Source organism: Alligator sinensis, unplaced genomic scaffold (genome assembly GCF_000455745.1).
Source record: "Alligator sinensis unplaced genomic scaffold, ASM45574v1 scaffold7_1, whole genome shotgun sequence".
Lineage (NCBI taxonomy): Eukaryota > Metazoa > Chordata > Crocodylia > Alligatoridae > Alligator > Alligator sinensis.
This window is the reverse complement of record NW_005841843.1, coordinates 5,931,310-5,954,402: the sequence shown is the minus strand read 5'-3', so window position 1 is coordinate 5,954,402 and position 23,093 is coordinate 5,931,310. Positions and strand designations below refer to the sequence as shown.

Sequence of the window (23,093 nt, the reverse complement as noted above, 5' to 3'; positions counted from 1 at the left end):
CCAGGACCAAGGTAAGACTAACAGGCCTATAGTTTCCTGGGTCCTCCTTCCTCCTTTTTTTGAAAATGGGAATCACATTTTCAAACCATATTTCAAGGAGGCTGCCCCACCACAGGCACCTTCATCATGCTAACCAACCCCAGTAGGGTGTAGTTTAGGTCTTACCCAGGACCAGTCTTCAGGCCTACCTGATCTTACATGTCCCTTTCTGGGCTTCTCCTAGATGTCCTAGTAGTTCTTAGATGTCCCCTTAGTTCTTACCCAAACCTCCAGATATTATTCTCCATGCTGACATTCAGGAACTTCCTGCTAAATGATGCTCCTCTATCAACTTCCAAGATGTTGCCCCCCCCCCAACCCTGCTCTCAGGCTCTGGGCTTATACCCTGTCTAAGCCCAGCCCTCAGCCAGTCATTGGGCTCCCCTTCAATCAAGTGACTCCCTTGATCAGGCCTAGCCTCACCTGCTGGCACCTGGGTCAGCTGACTTTCCAATTAGGCCTGACCTCCACCTGCCAGTAGCTCAGAAGGCTGCCTGACCACATAAAGTGGCAGGCACACCAAGTGCCCTGCCACATACATGTACGATTAATGTGAAGCAATAAACTGTAGCATATATCTGCTGGAGTTTATTGTTCCCGGGCACCACATTTACACGTATGCCCAGAACTACAGCACCTGGCTGGCAGGGAATCCGGTGGGGGTCAGCCTGCCTGGCAGGTCAGAGCTGCTCTGACCCAGCTCAATGTGTTGCAAAGGGGCTGGCTGGGGCATGAGGGTGCTCCAGTGTGGAGTTAGCGAGCAGGCAGCTCCCACACTGAAGCATCCTTGTGCTCCAGCCAGCCCCATCAGCATCTACACATATTTTGCTGCACAGCAAATAATGCCAGGGCAGAATAGTACTTGTATTTACAATAATGCCACCATGGGATAGTACTTGTATTTACAAGTACTAACCGACGGCAGCATTTATTAGATTACTGCAACCTACAAGAGCTGCAAATGTAGATGTGGAGACTTTACTGCAGAGCTAATTAGTCATCTCTGCAGTGAATGTCTTGTGTAGATGTGCCCAATGAGGAGAAAAGCTTCTTCTACAAATATCTGGAAGCTGTCATATTAAATTGTTGTATGAATCTCAATGAGCACTACCATTAAATCTATCTATAATATTGTAATAACTGACAAATGTGGTATGCAGTTCTTTTAAGTGTGTTTTTAATACTATTTGCAGAGTGAAGCAATAAGAGAGGAGAGACAAGTGTAGTTCATTATTTATCTCATGAAAATATGGGCCCTAGCTATCCTCAAATGATGGTTTGTTTGTTTGTTGGGCTTTTTTTAATACAAATTCTCAGTTTTGGCTATCAATGCATACCATTGTTTTTGGGGGGGGTTTTGTTGTGCCATTTAGAAATACTACAATTTTTATCTGATAGAACATGAAAGGCAAGGGATGTGTACACCGCATAACAAAGGTATAAGTGTAGCATGTGCAAGCATATTTATCCTAACTTAAACTAGCTAGAATGGGCAAAATTAATATTTAAGACATAGCAGCATAAGCTTTATGCCATACACATTTCAGAGTACAAACTCTTAGGTATATGCTCTGATTACCAGCACATGCTAAAGCCCTTGTTTCCATGTGGCTGTGCTACCAACAATAACCAAATGGAGCTAGTATGGATCCTCTGGCATATGGTACAGTCCAACCTTGTTCATGCTGCTTAGATGTACCCTATAATATAGTAATATAATATAATAGTTTTTGAAAGTGGCATGTTGCTTTTGAAGGTAAGATAATTATCTAGGTTTTCTAATCATTTACTTTATGCCTTCAAATCATCACACAAGCTCTGCTTAATATCTAGAACAGTACCATGAAGTACAGTATAAGTAGGCAGAAACTGAGTGGAGGTGAAGTGACTTGCCCAGGTTAACACAGTTTGCCTTCAGTTAGGCACACACATGCTTTATTAAGATTTTAAGACTGTCAATAATCCTGGTAACTTCACAGGGATAATTTATGTGTTTAAATGTGAGCAGGGCTGTTTGCAGGAACAGGGTCTTATATATTACCAGACCTTACAATAAATCAGAGACAATGCGTAGGGGGTGCACGCGGGTGCACATGCACCCCCTGAGCATGGCAGTGCACCCCTTACAAAAAGGCGCCACCGCCACTGTCAGCAGCGCCTGTGGGCAGTCACTGCTTACCACCCTACTGCTGACACCACTGGCGATGTCTGCAGGCGGTCTGTAGTCATCGCTGGCCACTGCTGACAGCATCTGCAGGTGGTCACCGACCCCTGGCTGGCACTTGCCACCCCCGGCCCCCCCACCACTTGCTGTGCCAGTAGCATATACAGGAGCTCCTGCTTATCACTGCCATGCCCCTGCAGCCGGTGGGTCATGCATCGTTCATGCAATAAACTCAGGAGATGCATGTCCTGGGGTCTTTTTAGTCCATTTTATGGCTGTCTGTCAGAGACCATCACCTATAGCTTGTTTGTTAGGAAGATGAAATTATCCTTAAAGTACAAAGTGCTTTATCTGTATGGAAAGCTTCCTAATTTAGGACCCACTCTTAAATCTGTTAAAACTGTTAAATCTGTAGTGCTTGCCTTCTTTTTCTGAATGGCCCCATCAATTCATAGGACCTGTATTTGTAGTTAATGTTGGCAGGATTGGATCTGCATAAACTAGATCATTTACTAATTACCAGTTATACCTTTTAGACTAAACTCAATCTATGAGAGCAGTATTTTTTTAAAATAAACACACTGTGTATTTATGCTGTAGCATAATTAGCAGAAGGTTTTATGATGCTAACTATCTATAATAATCTCTCTGAGCTTATATAGTTGTATCTTTGCATATCTGGCAAAAATTGACAGCACGCTGTACCTCAATTAAAACTAAGCAATGCATTTTAATGAGTATTAAAAGAAAGAACTAGGTAGTACTCATGTCTAATGAGTTGTTCTTGATTTTTCTTTATCATAAACTATCAAATGGAAAGTACACATGAATTAAATCAATATTATACTCAATAAAACAAATTGAAATATAACATTTTAGACATGCAAGTAACAAATGTTGGGATTTAAAAATACACTATTAAGTTAAAATCTTTCCTGGTCCCTAAGAAATATGCAGAATTACAAATATGTGTGTTGGGAGTATAAATTAACTTTCTGACAGAAGAAAAATCCCCTTTTGGATGGTTTTACATCTCCAGTTTCTGGATGAGAAACATTGCTGAAAGTTTTGCCGAATTCAGCATATTCTCTTAAGTTATGTGAGCTATGAGAAAACTTAGCTGGGTTTATGCTTACTAAGGTTTTTTGGTAGCCTTTATGGTCTATATGATTTTTTCATAACCTTTAAATCAGAAAAGACTTGATGTTTACTGTGATTGGTCTATTTGGATGAACCCACACCAGCTTGGATAAACTCTTCATGGGTTTTAAATAAAAACAAGTTCAACATTCTCAATGGGCTCAATTCGTACCTATCTAGAGATTGATAAATAAAATTTTTTAAAGATTTTAAAAAGTACTTTAAAAAGTACTATTATTTAGAACTAAAAATGGACATATACATTCTACATAAAAAAGCCTCTTGCTTTTTAATATTTTTTTATATTATACTGCCCACTTCATGGTTTATTTCTAGTTGATTAAATGGGAAGGTTGTTGGGGCAAGGAATGTTCTATAGATGCTTGTACCACATAGAGCACAGACAACAAATAATCATAGAAATGACTATGACAAACTTTCCACCATACTACTTGAGCATATCTGTACCATTGTGTAACATGTGGGCATCCTGGGCCTGGTTTGAACGCTAGCCTGCTCACTTGCCTCAGGACAAACCACCTATCTCCTTCTTCTGCCACACTTTGATGATACTAATTGGAAGATGGTACCCAGGTGGGAGGCTGCCCATTTATTGCCCTGATGCCAAGGGCCTATACACATGGATCCAACCTTCCTTATACGATGTCCCATGCCTTGCAGATTGAATCCATGGCCTAACACCTGGCCTACAACTTGTCTGGCCTAACACCCGGCCATTCAATCAATCTGGGCTCCCAGCCCTTCCCTGTTCCTTGGTCTTCCAGGCCGGCTCTCCCCCCCACTTCCACTCAGGACTTCCAGCCCCTACCTTTTCTCGGACTCCGAGCCCAGCTCAGGACCCTCATGGTCCCCTCACACCCCGCACTGACTGGGCCTCAATCCCCATGTGTCCCACACAGGGCCTCAACAATCCACTTATCCCTTAGCCTGAGGAGCCTCATATCTAGCTGTCTTGGCTCAGGGCCCCACCCCCCTGGAGTCTCACATCTGACTCGTTAATGCCACTCAGGTCTTGCAGTGAGCCTGGAAGCTGCCTCATTTCCCTTCCTGACCTGAGTCCTGCCTCAGAGCTCACTGTGAGCCTGGACTCCTGCTTTCTTTTTGGGGTTTGCTCCCCTAGCCTTCCCCCTCCATGGAGTCACCCGCAAGGCAGCAGAGGCTGAGGTTTTCTGGTGTGCCATACTCACCCTTCACTGGGTAGGCACAGGTGTGGCATTTCCTGGAGACTGCCCTGCCCCCAGCAGTCTCACCACACCATCCAGCCCCAGCGGAGTGTAGTTTTAAGTCATGCCCCAGGAACAGGAGCCTCCAGCCATCCACATTGCTCCTACCCTGTACCTCCAAAATGGTATGAGCAGCAGCTCCAGCCGTGTGGTGTTCTTCTCCCAGCTGCTGGCAGCAGACTGCTGGCTTTACTTCTCAGGGATCCTGCAGGCTGCTTTGCTGAATGCTCATGCCCCTGTGAGTAACAGAGCATACCCTGTGCTCTGGTACACATTGCAAATATGTATAAGCACATTTCCTATGTACATATTATTTCCATAATGTTGTTTATATTGCTGAAGTACCTAGAAGTCCCAAAGAAATCATAGCACCATTGTTTCTACATGTCTTACAGATCTATAGGGTGTCTATAGACATGTTTCAGGGTGGAGAAGGGGGCACTTTAATTAAAGAGCTACTGTAATAAAAGTACCCACAGCATCATGTATATTCAGCATCCTGTGCTTCAAAATGGCAGTGGGGTCGCTTTAACTAAAGCTCATTTGACAAGCTTGAGTTAAAGCCCCCCTGCTACCATTATGAAATGCGGGGTTGCTGAATACACATGACGCAGAGGCTGCTAGAGTGTAATAATTAGCACATTCCAGCATACTTGCAGCAGACTCGATTAATTGAGTCTGCTGTGATGCATGCATGTCCTAATTAGCATGCACCGGAGCAGAGCTCCACCATGTGTATAAGTGCCCATAGAAGTGAAAGGGCCTGCTCCATCAGGCTTATAGTCTAAGCAAAAGAAAAAGGAAGGATACAGGACCAAAGGGTGTACATTCACATATTATGAATTGTCTCCACAGTTTTTAAATGCATATAAAGTTTATGCAGAAGCACATAAATCCTTGTGTGTTGCAATATAAATAATCATATTGTAGCAAGTTAAATATTAAACTTTTTAAAGTAAGATATGAACACAGCCCCCCAATTTTCTACTTGAAATAGTCAGAGACCTATGTGCTTGCATGTTCCCATTCATGCATTAATATACATTTAAAACATGCATCTGGAGACAAATAAATGAGAAAAGTCAACATTAGGTATATTAAATTACACTTGTTTTAAAGCAAAGTAATATTTTTAAAGCCACGTGTGTAGAATGTTTTCTATCAATGGATTTCTCTCACTGATGCAGTTAAACAGAATGTGTATTTAGACAGAAATCTTTCAATAGAATGGCCTACCAGATGGGACCAGTAACAATGCAGAAAAGCATCGAACCACCACAGACATTTGGTGCTTAGAATAATAAAAAGACTATAAAATTAGATTAGTTGAGTCTAATTTGGAATTGGTATATTCCCCATGCACTCTTGCAGCTCTTGGGCAGATAAAGGCTTGAGATTTAGTACTGTCAGGACAGAGAACTGCAACTTCCAGTAAAAGAAAAAAAGGCATTCTGGGAGGTCACAGAGGGCAGAGCAGTGACCTGCAATGATTTACAGGCCTTTAGCTTAATGAAATTGTTTCAGTGACATGACGGTAAAAGCTCATAATGGATTGGATGCCCTAATGTAATGAAATTACTCCCTTCTGCCTTTAAAAAAAAGCACAATTAATATTTACTGAGACCTGACAGGCTTCAGTGTGCTGTACTGTGCAGTTCTTTCAGACAGTCAGTGAGAAGAGACAGAGCAGCGTGGCAGACTATGAGCAAACCTCCTCCTGGGTGACGAGCAAAGACTGCAAGGGGGTGGAGGGACACCTCAGTGACAGGAAAGCCTTGGAACCCGGTGCTCTAAGGCAGCTTGGTTACCCAGCAAGCCTTCATACTTTCCCTTCCTTCCTGCAGGCAACTGGACAACAACCAGATCAGCTGCATTGAAGATGGAGCCTTCAGAGCCCTGCGTGACTTGGAGATTCTGTGAGTTGACTTTGTGATTTCTTTTGTGTGTATGTGTGTGTGTGTTTCTTTCCATGCTGCAGTGCTATTTAAATGTAGAGATTGTATATGCCCTCTTCTTACTCCAGACCAAAGTGTTATCACGAGTAAAGTGAAATTTCTCACCTCCCCCAGGCTGGGGTTATTGCTAATTAAACTACAATAGATGACTATTATCCTGATGCTCCTGAGGAGCATAGAAATTGCCATATTTGTTGCTGTGTGAAAGGGATGGGGTTCAACAATATCCAAAGCTCAGGCAGTGTATGCTCTGTAGAGCCAGAAGCTTATTCAGGTACATATAATGTGGAGTAAGGGATGGGTAACAGGTTTGGAGAGAAGATTTAGAGATTATCTTACAATAACCTGGAGAGGGGATTTTATTTATTTTTAAAGGGGGTGGGGGGGAGGGGTGTGTAGGGGCATCAACAAGACTGGTCAATGAATTGACTGCGGGGGGAGGTCCAATTCTAAGAACTAAAATAATGTCAAGTTTTGTTCAATATGTAATAGGAACTTTACCCATCAGCTTTCAAAGCTGCAGACAACAGCTTTACAAACAGACAGACAAGCTTGAGTCTTTAATATTATCTCAAGCTTCTATAAAGTACATCCTTTTGAATGCTTTAAGTGAAATAGCAGAATGGCAACGGGCATAAATTTCATAATTTTTAAATGGATTCAGCAGTGAAGCCAGTATTTGTGATACAGACATGTGAACTGGGTTCTGTGTACTACTCATTTTCTGTAAAATTGAATATTACATATAGTTAAATATCTAGACAGAGAATGATTTGACTGTTTCTAATGTGGTTAATTATTTGAGCAAAGAGACATTTTCTAATATACTGCTTGACTAAATAAACTGATTCAAAGCCTTTCCTGTTATCTGAAAGTTAATTCTTCAAAGCACAGTTCATTAACATTTCTTAAGATATGCAACTGTGGCAAAAAGGGGGGGAGGACTGAATACAAACCTCTGATTTAGCACCTGAAGTAAAGGTAAGAGTGGTCCAATACAGAAAGTATATGCAATGAAATACCGGAAAGAAGGCCCCATCCAGACTACTAAAAAGGTAGTGCTTATTTAGATGATACAAAACCATGGATGGTTGTTATATTGTACACGTGCCTCATGCAGGCAAGCTAACCTGGAGATACTTCAGTATCAACAACAGAGGCTTTTGAATTCTCAGACCTGGCAATACAAAGGACTATAAATGCAGAGCATAAATTAATAACCAAAAGCCTAAAAATGCCTGTATAATGATATAGGAGTTCTTACCTGAGGATCCTCTCCTGCTCTCACCAAAGCCAATGAGAGTTTTGGCTTCAATTTTGGCATTAGCAGGATCAGACTTCCAAATTACTTAAAGCTGTTTTCATGATCATCTCAGATAATCATTTAAGTACTTATGTATAGTGATTTCAGGACTTGACAGGAAGAGACCATAATAAATATGTTGCTATTAATCAGAAATTGTTTCTTGCTCACACTGAGCTCGCATTAGGAATTTAAAGGATCACTTAGCTGCAAACTTGTTTTATAAAGAATACAGGCTAGAAAGAAAGGACACTTATTGTGAATTAATAACATTTGTAGAAAAGGTAATGAAATGCGAGAATGAAGTTTTTCAACTCTATCAGATCAAAAAGACTATTCTGTTTAAAAAAAGAGGAAAAAACAAAACAAAACAGAGATCAGTAACTGGCTATTATAAAACTGATCCAGTTATTCAAAAGCGTATGTTCAGTTTTAATGCTTTTTCTGGTAGCATTTTTTGTCATCTGTGTAGCGTGCCTCAGTCCTCCACTAACACTAGATTGTGCTATAACTTGCAACAAAATATATTGATTAGCCAAATATATTAATTTTTCAGCATAACATTTCAAATTCTTTTGGTTCTAGCATACTTGATAGATGCACTTTTCTGTTCCCTGTTGTTTCCAGTCCTTATTAAATCTTGAATTAGTTTACATAACCATTTGTGCATGATGGCTTAATTCTAAACCATTCCCAAATCAATACAGTTGTTGAGAGGAAAAATTGTTCTATTCTTGCTCGGAGTGTAAAATTAGTCATAATCATTCAATCTGTGAATTTTTAATTTTCAACACAGGCATGCTGCTATGGGGAAAAATCAATCTTAATTCTAAGAGATGAGAAAATTGGTTGGTACTAAATATTTCTAAAGGGATCTTCCTTGCCAAGACAAAATCCCAGCTGTATTTTTCTTCCGGAGTTTGAATTGTTTACCTTACTAATTTTGAATACTTCAGAAAGTCTCTGAAATAAAACACAGCACTTCAACTTGTAAGAGAATGTCACACCTTCAGCTTTAAAATAGTCACAAAGAGTAAAATATTAGAACATTTTGAGCCTGTGGAAGGCATGGTAAAAGTGAAACTGGGAATACCTTAAGGGAGCACAGACGGTATTCCAAAAATTTCAGGCAAGTACATTTGCACATGTACTGTGTCACAAAATGAGAGTGTAGTAATTTTGGCAGGTATCATTTTGGAACTAATGAGTTTTAATCATTTGCAAAGATACCCAATTGATTGAAACCTGTTCATTTAATTTATCTACAAGTTAAAAGCTTGCAGTCTTTTTCAGACAGCGCACATGTGTGAGCACATGTGTATGTGTACTAACACACACACTTACATGCTTGCATAAATGCAAAATTTTGCCTGCATTGCAAACTGTTCGGGGCAGAGAATAGGGTCTTCATGTTTTTATGGTGGGGGAAGGGTTCCCCTCTGTTGGTAAGTTGCCTTGCTCATTTTTAGTGTTATTCAGAAGATAAATAGCTACACATTATATTTGTCTCTTAAATGAAGAGAGGCAAAAGAGGTTCTACAGAAGCTTTGCAAAATACTAGATTTAAAACTAAGAAAGAAATCATATAGGCAAATTGTCCCTAGGAGAGAGTCCCATGAACTGTTACTGGCTCTTGGTTTTCAGGCAAAACTTGATGCATGTATAGGCACCTACTTTAGTTTCCTAGTTTTTCTTTTTCTCTGGTTGTGAAGAAAGATGTTTTCCAGCAAACTGCAATTCAAGCAGAGCCAATGATAAAATTGGACCTAATGTAGTAGTTAATTGCACTACTCCAACATTATAATGCCAGCTGCTTTGCCACTGTGAGTCACCTTTGGGGTGGTGCAATTAATTTGTAACTGTAACTGAAGCTACCAGTCTGATCAAAAAACAGGCACTGTGTATGTCTCCCAACATCACTTACTTCTTTTGATTACTACACTGTTTATCAGTCTATTTCTGATGCCTTAGAGCTCATGCCCCCAGTGGCCCCAATCCCATAATTTTATAGGCAAATGCTTGGATCTGTGCAGAGTCCATTGTCCATAACGGGATGCTAGACACAAAGGAATGCCTATGAGACTCAAATTATAGGATCTTGGCCTGAAGTTGTTTCACAAACTCTTAAAAATGTTGGAAATAAAGAGAGACTTACATTTGTCACCTTTCTTTACTTCTAAATTTGGCATTGATAAATGTCTTAGCAAAGACAAGAACTGACATAATTACTTTTTAGTTGTTTCAGATTTTTTTATTCTTTATACAAATGTTTATTTAGAATAATGTTAGTATAATGGTTGAGGGTTTTTTTTTCATTTCTCCCTTTTCTTTTTGCATATTTTTTATTATTTTGTCCTTAACTCTTAAGCCGTAAGAAAAAAAATGCATAAAATCAATAAAATCATAATACAGTATAAACTTAACATGCATTTATAAAGTGGCACAACAAAAAATATTTTGTGAATGATATCCTGGTAGGAAGTAAATATGTAGAAAACTTGAGCAAAATTTGTGTGGATTTTCCACCCAAAAAGTGTTCGTTCTGTGAGGAAAGGATTATTCAGTTCTACTTCAGTGAATTTTTGGCTTATAGTGCCAAAATATGAACATAAGACGTAACAGCATTTTGAAAAATATTTATTAAGGTGTTAAACTGAACCAGCTTAGCTGGTGAGAAGCTAAGATTCATTTAAAAAACAAAATAACCGCAACCCCCACAGAACCTCCTATCCACATCTGCATAGCTAGTGACAGCATGCCATTCTTATTTTTTTCAAAATTAGAAGGATATTAGCAAACATCTCAGAAGGATATCTGGTCACTAATAAAGCTCTTTGTTAACAATTTCATCATTGATTTTTTTAGAACTTCCTTTCAAAAGAAGTTCTAGAAAAAGGCATAATGAATGATGACATGAGTTCATTATATCCAGCCAAAATGGACAAAGATTGAGTATGAGCTGGACTTTTCGGCTGTTGCCATCAGCAGTGAAATGCTAAATAATCTGGGTATCTTTAGTTATCCAGTTATTAGAATGATTGCTGCAAAAAAAGATATGGAGAAGAAGTGATTGCTTTTTGGTTTGTTTAGCCTTTGCGCTCTAGGAATTTGAGCCTATACAAGGAAATTTCCTATGCTGAAACCATTTACATGTTCCAATCTTGAAAACTGACAGCATGGTTGTACTGCCTGGTGTAGGCAGGGCAGGATTAATTCCAAATGGTTGTGAAAAACGGGTGTTGGAGGGTTTAATTTTTTCAAAGCTGGTTGGGGGTGGCGAGGCGATTTTTGTTCATTCGTCCTCATTTATAACATTTCCTGAAAAGCTTTCTGAAATTTAAGCTTGGAATTTTGATAACTGAAGTTTTCAAAGGTGGAAAGAAACAGAATGACCTCCTCATACCAAGAGTTTTCCTGAAAAGAATACTTAGAAATGTTATTCCAAAAATATCTACTTTTCTTTGCACCACTAACAGGATTTTTTTGTTCTTAATACGTTATAAACAATGATATTCACTAATTTATTGATTCACAGTAATATCCTACTTCTCATCCTGGTTTTCCCAGCTGTGTTTCGGACTGTCCAAATAGGGATAAAGGCTGAAAATGCCATTTTCCTATGAGTAGTTCTACTTGTGTGAGTTATCTTGAAGATATTGGATATTACTTTATAACTTAAGAGTCTGCTGCTACAAACAATATAGAGATATATATAAAGCATAGCCATTTCTAGTGTGTTTGTAGTAAATTCACAAATAATGTTGAAAACCATAGTTACAGCGGTTCTAGTGTAAAGCAAACCTAAATATAACCCTAGTGAAATGAGCACCAAAAGCCCAAGTCCATACTTCAGTTGTTGTAGTCTGCCAATTTGTAAAAAGTATGTTAATTTAAAAACAAACTAGCAAAATATTTTCCATATCCTAAATGAAAGTGCTTTAGCCCTTCAACTGCCAAAGGCCGTATTGAAAAATGTTGAATATGAACTTGTCTGCCTTCTATCGCAAATGAAATCCACAATACGGACTAAAATACACACATACAGTATGCAACTAATGTACATAACTTTTCAGTTAAATTTCCTTTCAATAGAAGCTTATATTCTTATATTCTGATGAACACATAATCTACAAAAACAGCCTATATTTGGATTGTACAGTTCCCTTGACCTTCACGTAAACATCCATTGACAGTCAGTGAAAGTGTCAGAAGTGCAATGTGATTCCTACCGTATACCTTAGATCCTTAGATTTTCTTCTCCTAGATATTTCTGTTGCCATGGATTATGATGAAACTGGTGTCTTTACCTTTCTTTGCTAATTACCATTGGAAAAACTGTGCCATGCAAAGTAAGACAGTGTTCCACAATAACTTATGACAGTGAACTCTTGAATAAAATACATGGGGTGTATGTGGGGTTTTTTTTCCAGCTGAGCAAAGTTTTGGAGCATTTTTATGAGCATGAATCAGGATTTAACTTTTCCTTTAGTTTTCTTCTATTTACTGTCTTACTCCTTCATTATCTATAAAGTCGGTTTTATTTATTTACATAATATTTTTCACAGGTGGGTCTCAAGTAAATGGAAACATTTTATTTGGTTCTACTACCTTGAGAGGCAGAGCTAAAGTCATGACATAATTCTAAATACATGAGATGTCATTGCTTAATGAAAGCTTGAAAATGCCACAAGAATATGATTCCTTGCTCTAAATTGTGATCAGTTCAGGCAATCAAGATTAAATTTGAAACCAGGATACAGGAGGAATTAAATTTTACAAGAATTGTGTGTATAACTCTGTTTTAGTCATGCATACTTTTGTGTAGTAGAAGTAAAATAATAATCCTCTGCTTTATTTAAGTGAGTGTGAATTTTAGCTTAAGTAAACAAAAAATAGAAAATTTAGCTTCATACTGAATCTGGGTTACAAATCTTTGTATGATTTTGTTAATGGATAATAATATTAATACCAAATGCATGTGATAAAAACAAAAAACTAGCAGCCTGGTCTGGGTAATCATAATGGATGGTATGGCTTTGTATAATTCTGTTCTGTGTAATCCAAAACAATGTAGAATGCTAGTTATACCTTTTCTGACGGAAGCACTAGCCATTTTTCCCCCCCAGGATCAGCACATGGCAGCTAGTCTCATAGGATGGTCAAATTATGCCAGGGATGGAATAAAGGTAGGCTTCACTATAATGAAGTATCTCTGCCCCCACGCATAGAGGTATCACTGGACAGATGGCTACCTCCACTTTTCTCTACTTCATTAGCTATCTGGACCAACTCCAGTGATAACTATTATGAGAATGACCAGTCATTTTTTCCTTTATCAGTTCCTATCTCAGTTTGGTCTCTATGATGAGGAGGGAAGCAATATGCCTTGAGAGCATGATTGCTGTTATTCCACATTCCATTATAATCAAATATGAGATAAGATGAGTCCAAGAACTATCTTGTAAACCTGTGCTCTAGAGGGCTTTTAGAAAGCTCAAAGACCTTGATAGAAGCTGAAATCCTGTGTGAGAGAATAGTAGGCTTTATACATTGAAAATGAAGAATGATATATGTAGTGGGCAGGTAGAATGTTTTAATGCTTGTTTGATAAGAAATATTTTTATTTGCTGAAATTGTCATTGAGAGATCTAGTATCAGTGCTCGCAATCTAGAAATGGAATTGGAGAGAATCTTGCTTCTATAAAATTGCAAAATATGAAGTTCAAAGTATAGCGTAGCAGTAGGAACACTATCCAGATGGCACAAAGGTGACAGGTTTTGTATCAAAAACAGGCAAAGACAAAATAAGAAGAGGGAAGAGAGGGTCTTAGTGAAAACCCTCAGCGCCTATTAAGGATGAAAGTGTAATCGCTTCTTGGTGGGAATCAGTACATTTGCATAAATATGTTTATTACAAGTAGCAGTTTTCTTTCTCCTGGAGTCCAGCCATTCACAGCAAATTATATTGATTAACATTTCCATTGGACATAAATGTTATCATACATATATCACATATTTAGAGAGGATTGTTTTCACTTGCTAAAGCATTTAGCATTTGAGTGCTGTGCTCATTCTGCTCATCCCACATTCCTTTCCCCCTTTTCCCTTTTAACAGTACTCAGAAGCTCTTAAGACTGCACAACTCATCAGGACAAGAGCAGTACCCTTTTGGAACGATTATTTCTGTAAATCATTAACACACACATACATTTTGTCATCTGTCAGAACATAAACTCTCTTTTGGTGCTGCAGGCGTTGTACTAAGAAGTTTACAGGTCAAGTCTCCAGTAAGACATAGGGATCTCTACCAACCTGCTTTCCCATGGTATAAATTGTTTTACTTGTATGCAGTATTTGTTTCATGACTGCCTTGCTGGATCTTCCTCCCCTGTGACTAATGTAGTATTGCTATCAGGACCATAGGCAATTTAAGGTGAATATTTAGCTTTGACTGCTGATCTGAAGGAAATCAACAGTGTACCTCTGTTGACACCCAACTGTGTATCTTTAATTCACCCAACTCAAATGATGCAGCTCAACATCTTAGCTAAAATTAGTTGAGATATGGCTGTGGTGAGGGTGAGCTAGGTGAAACTCAGCCAAGGCAAGATTTAGATGACAATAGTGTATTGGACTGAATATATCTTATAAGTGTAATACCAGCCTTTTGGACTGTGGAAATTAATTGACCATGTGTTATCAGGATCTATAATTTGGGGGGTGATTTGTGCAGACAGTTGTCTTTCACTTGCTTGGCTAGAAGACTACAAGCTTTTTTCAGATGCTAATCTTGCCATGACTACTCAGGCCATTGATACTTTAAGATTAAATTATTTCAGTGTGTTATTTCAATATGTTACTGTCCAGAGAAAAACTGATTCAGAAAGTAGTGACACTTGCCTCATGAGTGGGGCATGTTGCTTACTGAATGGGAAAAACATGACACCCATACTCCTAGAACTGTACCAACTTACCTTAGGTGTTCAGGTGGAGCTTAAGGATTTGGACCTATGAAGCTTTAGATGACTTTAGAACTGCCTTTCTTAGAGATTGCCCTATCCCTGTGCTATGCGGATGCACCTGTGTCTAACACAGGTACGGAGCTGGATCTCCAGCATAACAAAAGAAAGAGAACTACTGGAGGAGCAAATTCTTTGAGGGCTGTAAGCCTAAGGCACAAAATAACTCCATTTCATTCAAAATTAAAGGAAATTTTTCAACATGGTAGAAAAAAGTGTATCTTGGCTGATTCCCCATATCTGTGTTGTTGATTAACTGTTCCCCGTGCACCATATTAAATATTTATTTTTCAACCTAAATTGCTAGGATTGAGAACTTGTGTTTGATGTTTTATATTTAGAATTTTCCCAAAATTCCAGATTGACAAACATTTTGCATCTAAAATGATAGAATGTAGATATTTAATCTACATTTTTATAAACAAATTGTGCTCACATAAAAAATTACATCTATAAATCTGAGATTGGTTTAAAATTGTATATACAGAATTAGAGGCTGTTTTTAATCTAAAAGCAGGCATAATCACAGATCTTCTAGGGTTTAATTTTGTTTATTTTTGACTGTGTAGTATAAATATATCTAAAGGTATATCTATATAATGAATCGATGTACATGAGATGTGATTGAAAGGAACTTAGGTCTTATGACACAAACAATCTTAGGTTGTGATTCAATACAAAACAGAAAATACTAAAGCTACATTTTTAATAAAGGCAGCAATGATCTTTGTAAGTCAAGCTTTCTTTGCTTAACATGCAATTTCATTATTAAAAGGTAAAGTAAAAGAGCATTTATTAAAAAAGGAAGTATGAGCCTTGATTTTAAAATAACTGAGTGCCAAACCTTCGAAAACATTTTACAGACTTAGTATATTGAAGTATTAGAAATGAATACTGTTAAGGAGCTAACATACATATTAGCGAAATTTTATCTGCTGTATACTGTATAAGTTATGTACTAATATCGATGCTGTTGACTTTCATTTCCATAGAAACCCTTGACTTTGAGCTTTTGTTAGATCAAACATAAACCTTAGGATAGGTTATATTGCTTTTAAATAATTCTATTCTTTGCAGTCACAGAGATCTCAAAGGGTGGATTTAGACAATTTCTAATTTGTCCCAAGGGACTAGTGAAGTAAGGCTTTACAGGGCTGTTTTTCGCTTATGAGGCCTTGAAAAAATTCAGAAATCTCATACCTTCATCTCATTTTCATTGAATGTAGAGGCTGTGATATAACTATTATGTTTGCAAATCTAGCAGATATTAAGATTCCAACAAAAGCAAGATAGATCAAACTCAATACATAGGTGAGGTGCACGGGTTGCTAGAAGAATCTAGAATATAATGAAGAAGGACTTTGTTATAAAGGTTCATAGTTTCAAATTGCTTTTACACTTTCTGGTTCTGGAATCCAAGCCCGTATCAGTTACCAATAGTGCCCGTTTCCGTTTCTTCTCTGGGGAGGTGCTTGTGACCATTTACCTCAGATTTGGACTTGACCACCATAATCAATGGACTGCCGCAATGCAGCATACACAAGACTACCCTTGAAGACTACTCAGAAGCTCCAGTTGGTGCAGAATGAGGTTGTCTGATTGCTGGGCGGGGCCAGGGGGAGGGGAGTGCTTCTTTCTTCAGTTCTTGACTGATGCAAGCTTCCTATTGGCTCCTCTATGTTATTCTATCTGGGTTGGTCTGTAAAGTCCTATAAGACTTGGGTTCATTATATCTAAGAGACAATCTCTCTTCTACTGTCATGGTGCTTGAAACCAGGTGAGGTACTTGAACTAATACAAGATACAATGGGAAGATACAATGGAGATTGTATCCTGTTGTGCATGTGTATGTGCAAATGACTGTATAATTTGTAGGGAATAATTGATGCAGTTTTATTTAGAAGCTTTTCACATTTGCACAATATTCACAGGCAGATAATGATTACTTCAAGTTGTTTTGAATTTTGTTTTGAAATGTTTTTACTCTATGGACTGATTGTGAATGGAACGCTGTGAGTATTTGACATTCAAACTATGTTGGCCTCATGGTTATATTGCATGGTAGTGTATGAATGTAACTTGTATGTACAATTATTGATTTAAAGAAGCCTTATGGCTATGATCTTTTTTGATAAATTAACAGCTTGGAGAAATTTTGCAGATATATAGGATTTTAAAATCTGTAGCATGTTTTTTAAATGTTTCCTTTCTAGGTTAGATCCAGTTTGTCATTACTAGAAAAAAAATGCGTATTTTTGCTATATTGTTGAAGCACAGATTCTTTTGCACGTTCAGCCAAAAGGATGGGGATAGCATATATACAAGAGGTGGGCTTTGCCATCTTAAAATAGCTTTGCCTCCTATATAAATAACTTCTAATGAGATTTATTTGAATATGCAACTTCTAAATTTGCAGCATGCGTGTTTCATCTCTGCCCCTATAATTTGTACAAATGGATAATAAATATAATTTTGCATGTAGGGTATAAATACTACATTAGAATATAAAACACTGTAAAGGGAAAATATTCTGTCTTTTCTGGCAATATAGGTGACATTCCTTCATTAAAGAGCGTGTGTTCTTTTCTCCTTCTGAGTCCCTTAAAACAAAACAGCTAAACGTTTAATATGTTTTTCCCACATCTGTCATATCTATCAATTATTTTGCTGTTTGCTTCTTAAGGTACATCTTCCCAAGTGTAGGCATGTAGGTCATAGCGGGTAGCTCTGGAAAACAAACCTTCTCTTTAGTGTGGAGGGACAATTGCGAGTAGAGTTATGGGCTCGCTCCGAATACCTCCCCTTTCAACTCCAAGATGTGGCTGGGTAGACAAGCAATGATGTGAAGAAATGAGAATCTAAGACAGAACAGGCTTTAGTAAAAGTTAGTCACCTACATTACGTACCCAGAGTCCAAGGCAAGCTTGTAATGCCTGCTACACAGAAACCTGTGACTGTGGGCATGTCTACAAGTACATTAATGTGCCTTTGCATCTGTGCATTATGTTTAGTACCACTAATATGAGGTACTGCATAAATGCGCAATAGCTGGCACTAATGTGCAGTAGCAGAGGCACATGGTCTTTTTGTGAAGTTTAACGTATGGTAGACTAATTCTACTGTGCATTAGTGCATTAGCACAGTTTTTGCCATGATGCGCTAATGTGCAGTAGAATTAATGTACTACACATTAAGTGGTTTATGTAGATGTGCCCTGTGGCTACCCTGTTAGCTTTGAGTATGCAAGATACCTAGGTTAACACTAGAAAAGGGAGGTCTATATATGCTAATGTCATACCTCTTACTGCAGAGTAGACATGCCTTTAATGGAGTACTAGCTTGGACCCCACCTCCAGTTCATTGATATTCTCAGGCTCCTAGAGTAGTTGGCAGTGTCATATGAGGGATGATTTGCCTCACCCAGGTTACCTCAGTCATAGGAGGCAATGCCGCATTGCGGCAAATGGCTGCGTGGCAACAGTTGGCACAGTGCGAGACATGGAGAGGACTGAAAATGTTAACAAACAAAGCCAGTCATAAGATTAGAGAACAGGTTCACAGAACATTTTTTACTAACCTTCTCCATTCCTAGAAGGATAAACTATTTCAGTCTACTATAGTCATAATCCAGGGGTCCTGGTTTTCTCTGTTTAAAAATAGCAAATTCTCTGATAAAGATCACAAGTTCTCTGATTAGAACCCCCCAAAACCATGATTAAAATGAAATGTCCCTATGTATATAGGTATCAATTGAACACAATGTGTTAACGATATATTTACAATCTTAATGCAGTTTACAAGCCTACCAGTGCCTTAATCACTATAAGCAGACAAGGTTCCTTGGGTGAATTTGATATCTTTTATTAGACCAACCCAAATAGTTGGAGAATAGTTATTAAGCAAGCTTTCGAGTTCAAAAACCCTTCGTCAGGCTAAGGAAGTTTCAGCAGTTGGTGTGTTTGAACTCGAATTTTGCTTATTTTGCTTAATAACTATTCTCCAACTATTTGGGTTGGTCTAATAAAAGATATCAGATTCACCCAAGGAACCTTGTCTGCCTGTGTCCTTAGACCAGCACAGCTACAACCTACACCCCTCAATCACTATAATAAATTCTAAGTATCTATAAATTTTGCTATTTGGCACCCCCTGCCCCCTTCACTCACCAGGATACAGGTCTAGGTGCCTCACTCCCCACCCACAGCCCCACACCCCTACTGCTGCCCCTCATTCCTCACCCACAGCCTCCCAACCCTGCTGGTGCCCCTCACTTCCCATCCACAGCCCTCTCAGCCCCCCAGTCCTGCCAGAGTGGGTTCCCAACTGCCAGGGCTACATGGCCAGGCCAGACCCAGGTCCACAGCCCCTTGGCCCCCTCAGCAGCACCCAAGCCCCTACTGCCACCCACGGGAGGCAGCAGCTGCTGCAGCAGAGCATGGAGCCTAGTTCCCCCTGTCCCATAAGCAGCATGGTTGGAGTGGAGCCCATGGGGGGATGGGGTTAGGTGTGGGCTGCCTGCTATGGGCTTCGACTCCCTGCACTGTCGCCCCCCACCTTGGGGCCTCCACAGCCCAGTGGGCAGGACCCAACATGCAAGGCAGAGCAGGACCGGGTGGGAAAGCTCATTGCTGCCACTGGGAGCTCTATGCTAGCATGGAGAGGTGTCCCTTGCCTGCCCGGCAGCAGTGAAGGGTGCAACTATGCACTGCCAGCTCCACTGTTACCAGGTGCTTTGCCCTCAGTGCTTTACCAGGGTGGCACGGGACTTGCAGCAGTAAGGAGCTTCCCTGCCCAGCCCCTCTCTGTCCTGCCATGCTGGATCCCACCTGCTGAGCTGCAGAGATCTTGGGGGGAAGGTAGCAGGGTGGGAAGCCTGAGCCTGCAGTGGGCAGCCCACTCCTGCCCTAGCCCCTGCCCTGACCCCTACCATTGCCCCTGTCCCATACACAAATCATGGGGGCACATGCCCCTATTGCCCCACCCCCCAAAGTGTGCACAGTGGCAGGGAGCTAGTCCCACCCACCTCATCCTCTGAATGAGCCACCCATGGCTCTGTCCTGCTCCCCTCCAGGGCCCTGCAACCACATATTCTGACCTAAGGCCCCAATCCCCACACATTAGCCCAGCTGGCCAGCAGCCCCAGCCCTAGCCTTGCCCAACTCACTCCCACCCTCCAGCCTTCCTTCCCTCTCTCCCTATGAAGGGGGCTCAATCTTTCCCTCCTTCCACCCCCCCACCACCTCCCCCCGCCCTGCCAGGCTACCTGCGGGAGCTGATCTCCAGGCTGCCTGGCAGCCACATGCAAGTACACACATAGTACCCCCTGCCTGATGACCCTTCTCTCACTCCTGCCAGCCCCTTGCAGGCTGGAACTCTGCCAGCTTGAAGACAGCTCCTTGCAAAAGTGAAAAATCCCTGTGTTTCTCCATTAAAATGAAAAATCTGCATTTTTCTCAGAAGGGAAAAATTTGCATTTTTTTCCATTTTTCCATGGGAAACAGAAAACCTGGATCCTTAGTCATATCACTATGCACAAGGCAGGCTTCAGAATTTTGGCTAGTGCTTCACTTAACTTGGTTTAAAAAAAAAAAGTTTGAAAAAATGTGCACTTCAAGGGGGGAAAAACAACTCCATAAGAGGATAACATTTGTTAGGATGGATTCGGATCAGAAACAATAGAAGAATATGAGGTCATTCTCTCCTGAATTAAATTATAAAATTAATTTGTTTTTTTGTTTTTTTTAGAATTTCTTTTTATAGAGTTCTGCAAGAGCCTGTAGCACCCTGGTGATGTTATATGATAAGACTTTACCTTAGGAGTAGGGAATGAAGATCATTGGATTCCCCCGATCTCTTACTGAAGATGTGGAGTCCAGCTGCTTGTTCCTTCCAGCCCCTACAATTGGTTTTCATTAGTTGGAATTGTTTTAATTTTTTTAAGGCTGTCCCTGTAATGGAAAGAGTTGGGTAAAACACCCTTTTAGTCTGGAAGCGAAAAATCAATGTCATATTGCCCACAGGCTGCTGTTCTGAATTGAAGATTTATAAAAGTTCCCTCTGGTTAATAATGTTTTCTTGTCTTCCTTGGAATTGTGTAAGGTCTGCTTTCAGAGTATTATATGTAGAGTACCTGATCCAGTTTCTCTTATCTTCTGCTGAAGCTAACTTGGACCCATAAAGTAGAATACATGATGAATTGTAGAATAAAATGGAGACCTCTGGAAGCTTAGCATTTGGTAAATGATCATTCTGTAAAGTTAATTACTGTGCAATATAAAATATGATCTATAAGTGTTTGAAATATGTATTATTTTTAAAGACTAGGATTTTTAAAGGCACCTACATGATTTAGATGTCAAATTCCATTGAAGTAAAATAGGAATTCAGCTCCTAATTCCCTTTGGCTCACGTGAAAATCCTCTCCCAAGTAAATAAGCTGTAAGGGCCTGACTCAACAGTTTCCAGTTGACTTTAGTCGGCATTTAATTGGGTACAGTGATGGTAATTGGACTTGATTGTTCAGATTTGTTTTAGTGAGTAATAACAAACCTGAAAATTAGATGTCATAATGGAAACAACAGTGCCATTTTAGCTGTTACAACATAGCTTATTCAGTGTTTGCAGAAACGGCTTTCTTTTCCATTGTCAGAATAATTTACAGGAAATTATTAACATAGTGGGGCTTGCAACTACAATATGATTTCTCCCAGCATGATCCACTGAAGTACTTTGAGCCTTTGGGCAGAGATTTTATTCATAACATTTTGCAAAGATAAATAAAACCAGTTTCTATTGTGTTGTTATTGAAAATACTAACACCATTTGATGGAGCACCCTGTATTTATTTATTTATTTTAAAAAGCAGTAGTAAAATAACCCCACAAAAAGCTGTTTCTCTTGCTCTTGTAATCTTCCTTCCACCACTGATTTTTTTTTATTTATATTGCTTAAAATGTTCAAGTTTTAAATTCTGTATAGAAGAGCAACATATAAGCTGGCAAAGTTAAAACTAAAGCTTTCTATAGAGATTGTTGGGAACAAGTATCTGGAAGAGGACAAAATTGATGGATTGCAGCAGTATGGAGGGGAGGGGAGTTCAGAGCAGGTTTGGCTCAATGTTAGAGTACATAGTACACCATAAGTTTTTTTTAGAATAAAGTAGCAATCAATGGCATTAAGGATTCTCAGCAAAAGGATGGAGCAAGTGCTCTTGTCTTAATAAAACTACTAGAATTTATATAAAGTAAATCATTAACCTACTTTATACACATGTAATGGCTTGGTATTAGCTGAACAATTCCTAATGACACTTTTCTGGAATCACAGTTTGAATAAGGTTTTAAACTTAAATACTAAACATCATCCTGATCAAATGGTTGTTAATGGTAGTCTAGGGTAAAAATATTTGTGTCCTTAGCCCAAAGAAAGACTGTTCAATAAACTAGGTGCTTAAAGAATCTCCAAAAAATTGAGATTATGTCTATTTTTAACCATTTTTAGCTGCCTAATTTGCTTAAGTAGAATTACGTCACATCCTGAAAGCAAAAGATCTATAAATAAAACACACCTCTAATACTGTCACCCCAGATTACAACAGAGAGCTGTGTGCAATACAGATTCTGAATATTTTCAATGGAGGTTCACCACCTTTCAAAGTGATGACGTATTGAAAGATGAAAGGTATTTGATGACAGTATAAAAACTACAATATAGGGTGTAGCTGAGAAAATGTAAGTATTGAAATACTTTAGCAGCAGGAGGTGCTTTGTTTCCCATGCACGAATACTCTTTTTCTTGCCTAAGAGTTAAGAGACATGACACACTCGAGTCTTAAATGGAGAGGGGTAGCTTGTAAGACTGCCTCTTTGGGAGTAAAATGCTTGACGGTAGTAGAATGTCTGTATCATATAGTTGAGCATCTTCTTGGTTGTAGAATAAAACCAAAACATATAGAAATAAACACTAATAAGAAAATATAATAATCCAAGGTTTTTCAGATACCTAGAAACAGCACTGGATCTGAAGTATGAACTTTTTTGCTATATTCTTTAAGGTAGTTACCCTGAAGAGCTGTATTTAAGAACTAAAAGTTTCCATTTCATCCCTGTATCTTGAAGTCTTGAACTTCATTTGAACCAAGTGTACTTAGGATTTAGGGGTATCAATGAAATACTGTCCAGCTCATTAGGGCTGAGAACCCTGTTGGATGGAAAGCCAAAACCCAAGTAT

General features: G+C 39.1%; 1 protein-coding gene across 2 annotated transcripts in view; it reads left to right on the top strand.

The window, feature by feature from the left end:
* Positions 1–6,273: 6,273 nt before the first annotated feature.
* Positions 6,274–23,093, top strand: part of SLIT3 (slit guidance ligand 3) — a 393,886-nt gene continuing 377,066 nt past the window's right edge. For both annotated transcript variants that reach the window (XM_025205769.1, XM_025205766.1), the window contains exons 1-2: positions 6,274–6,308; positions 6,432–6,503. In XM_025205769.1, the coding sequence (XP_025061554.1) occupies positions 6,289–6,308; positions 6,432–6,503 (92 nt within the window). In that variant the 5' untranslated portion in view covers positions 6,274–6,288. The remainder of the gene's footprint in view (positions 6,309–6,431; positions 6,504–23,093) is intronic.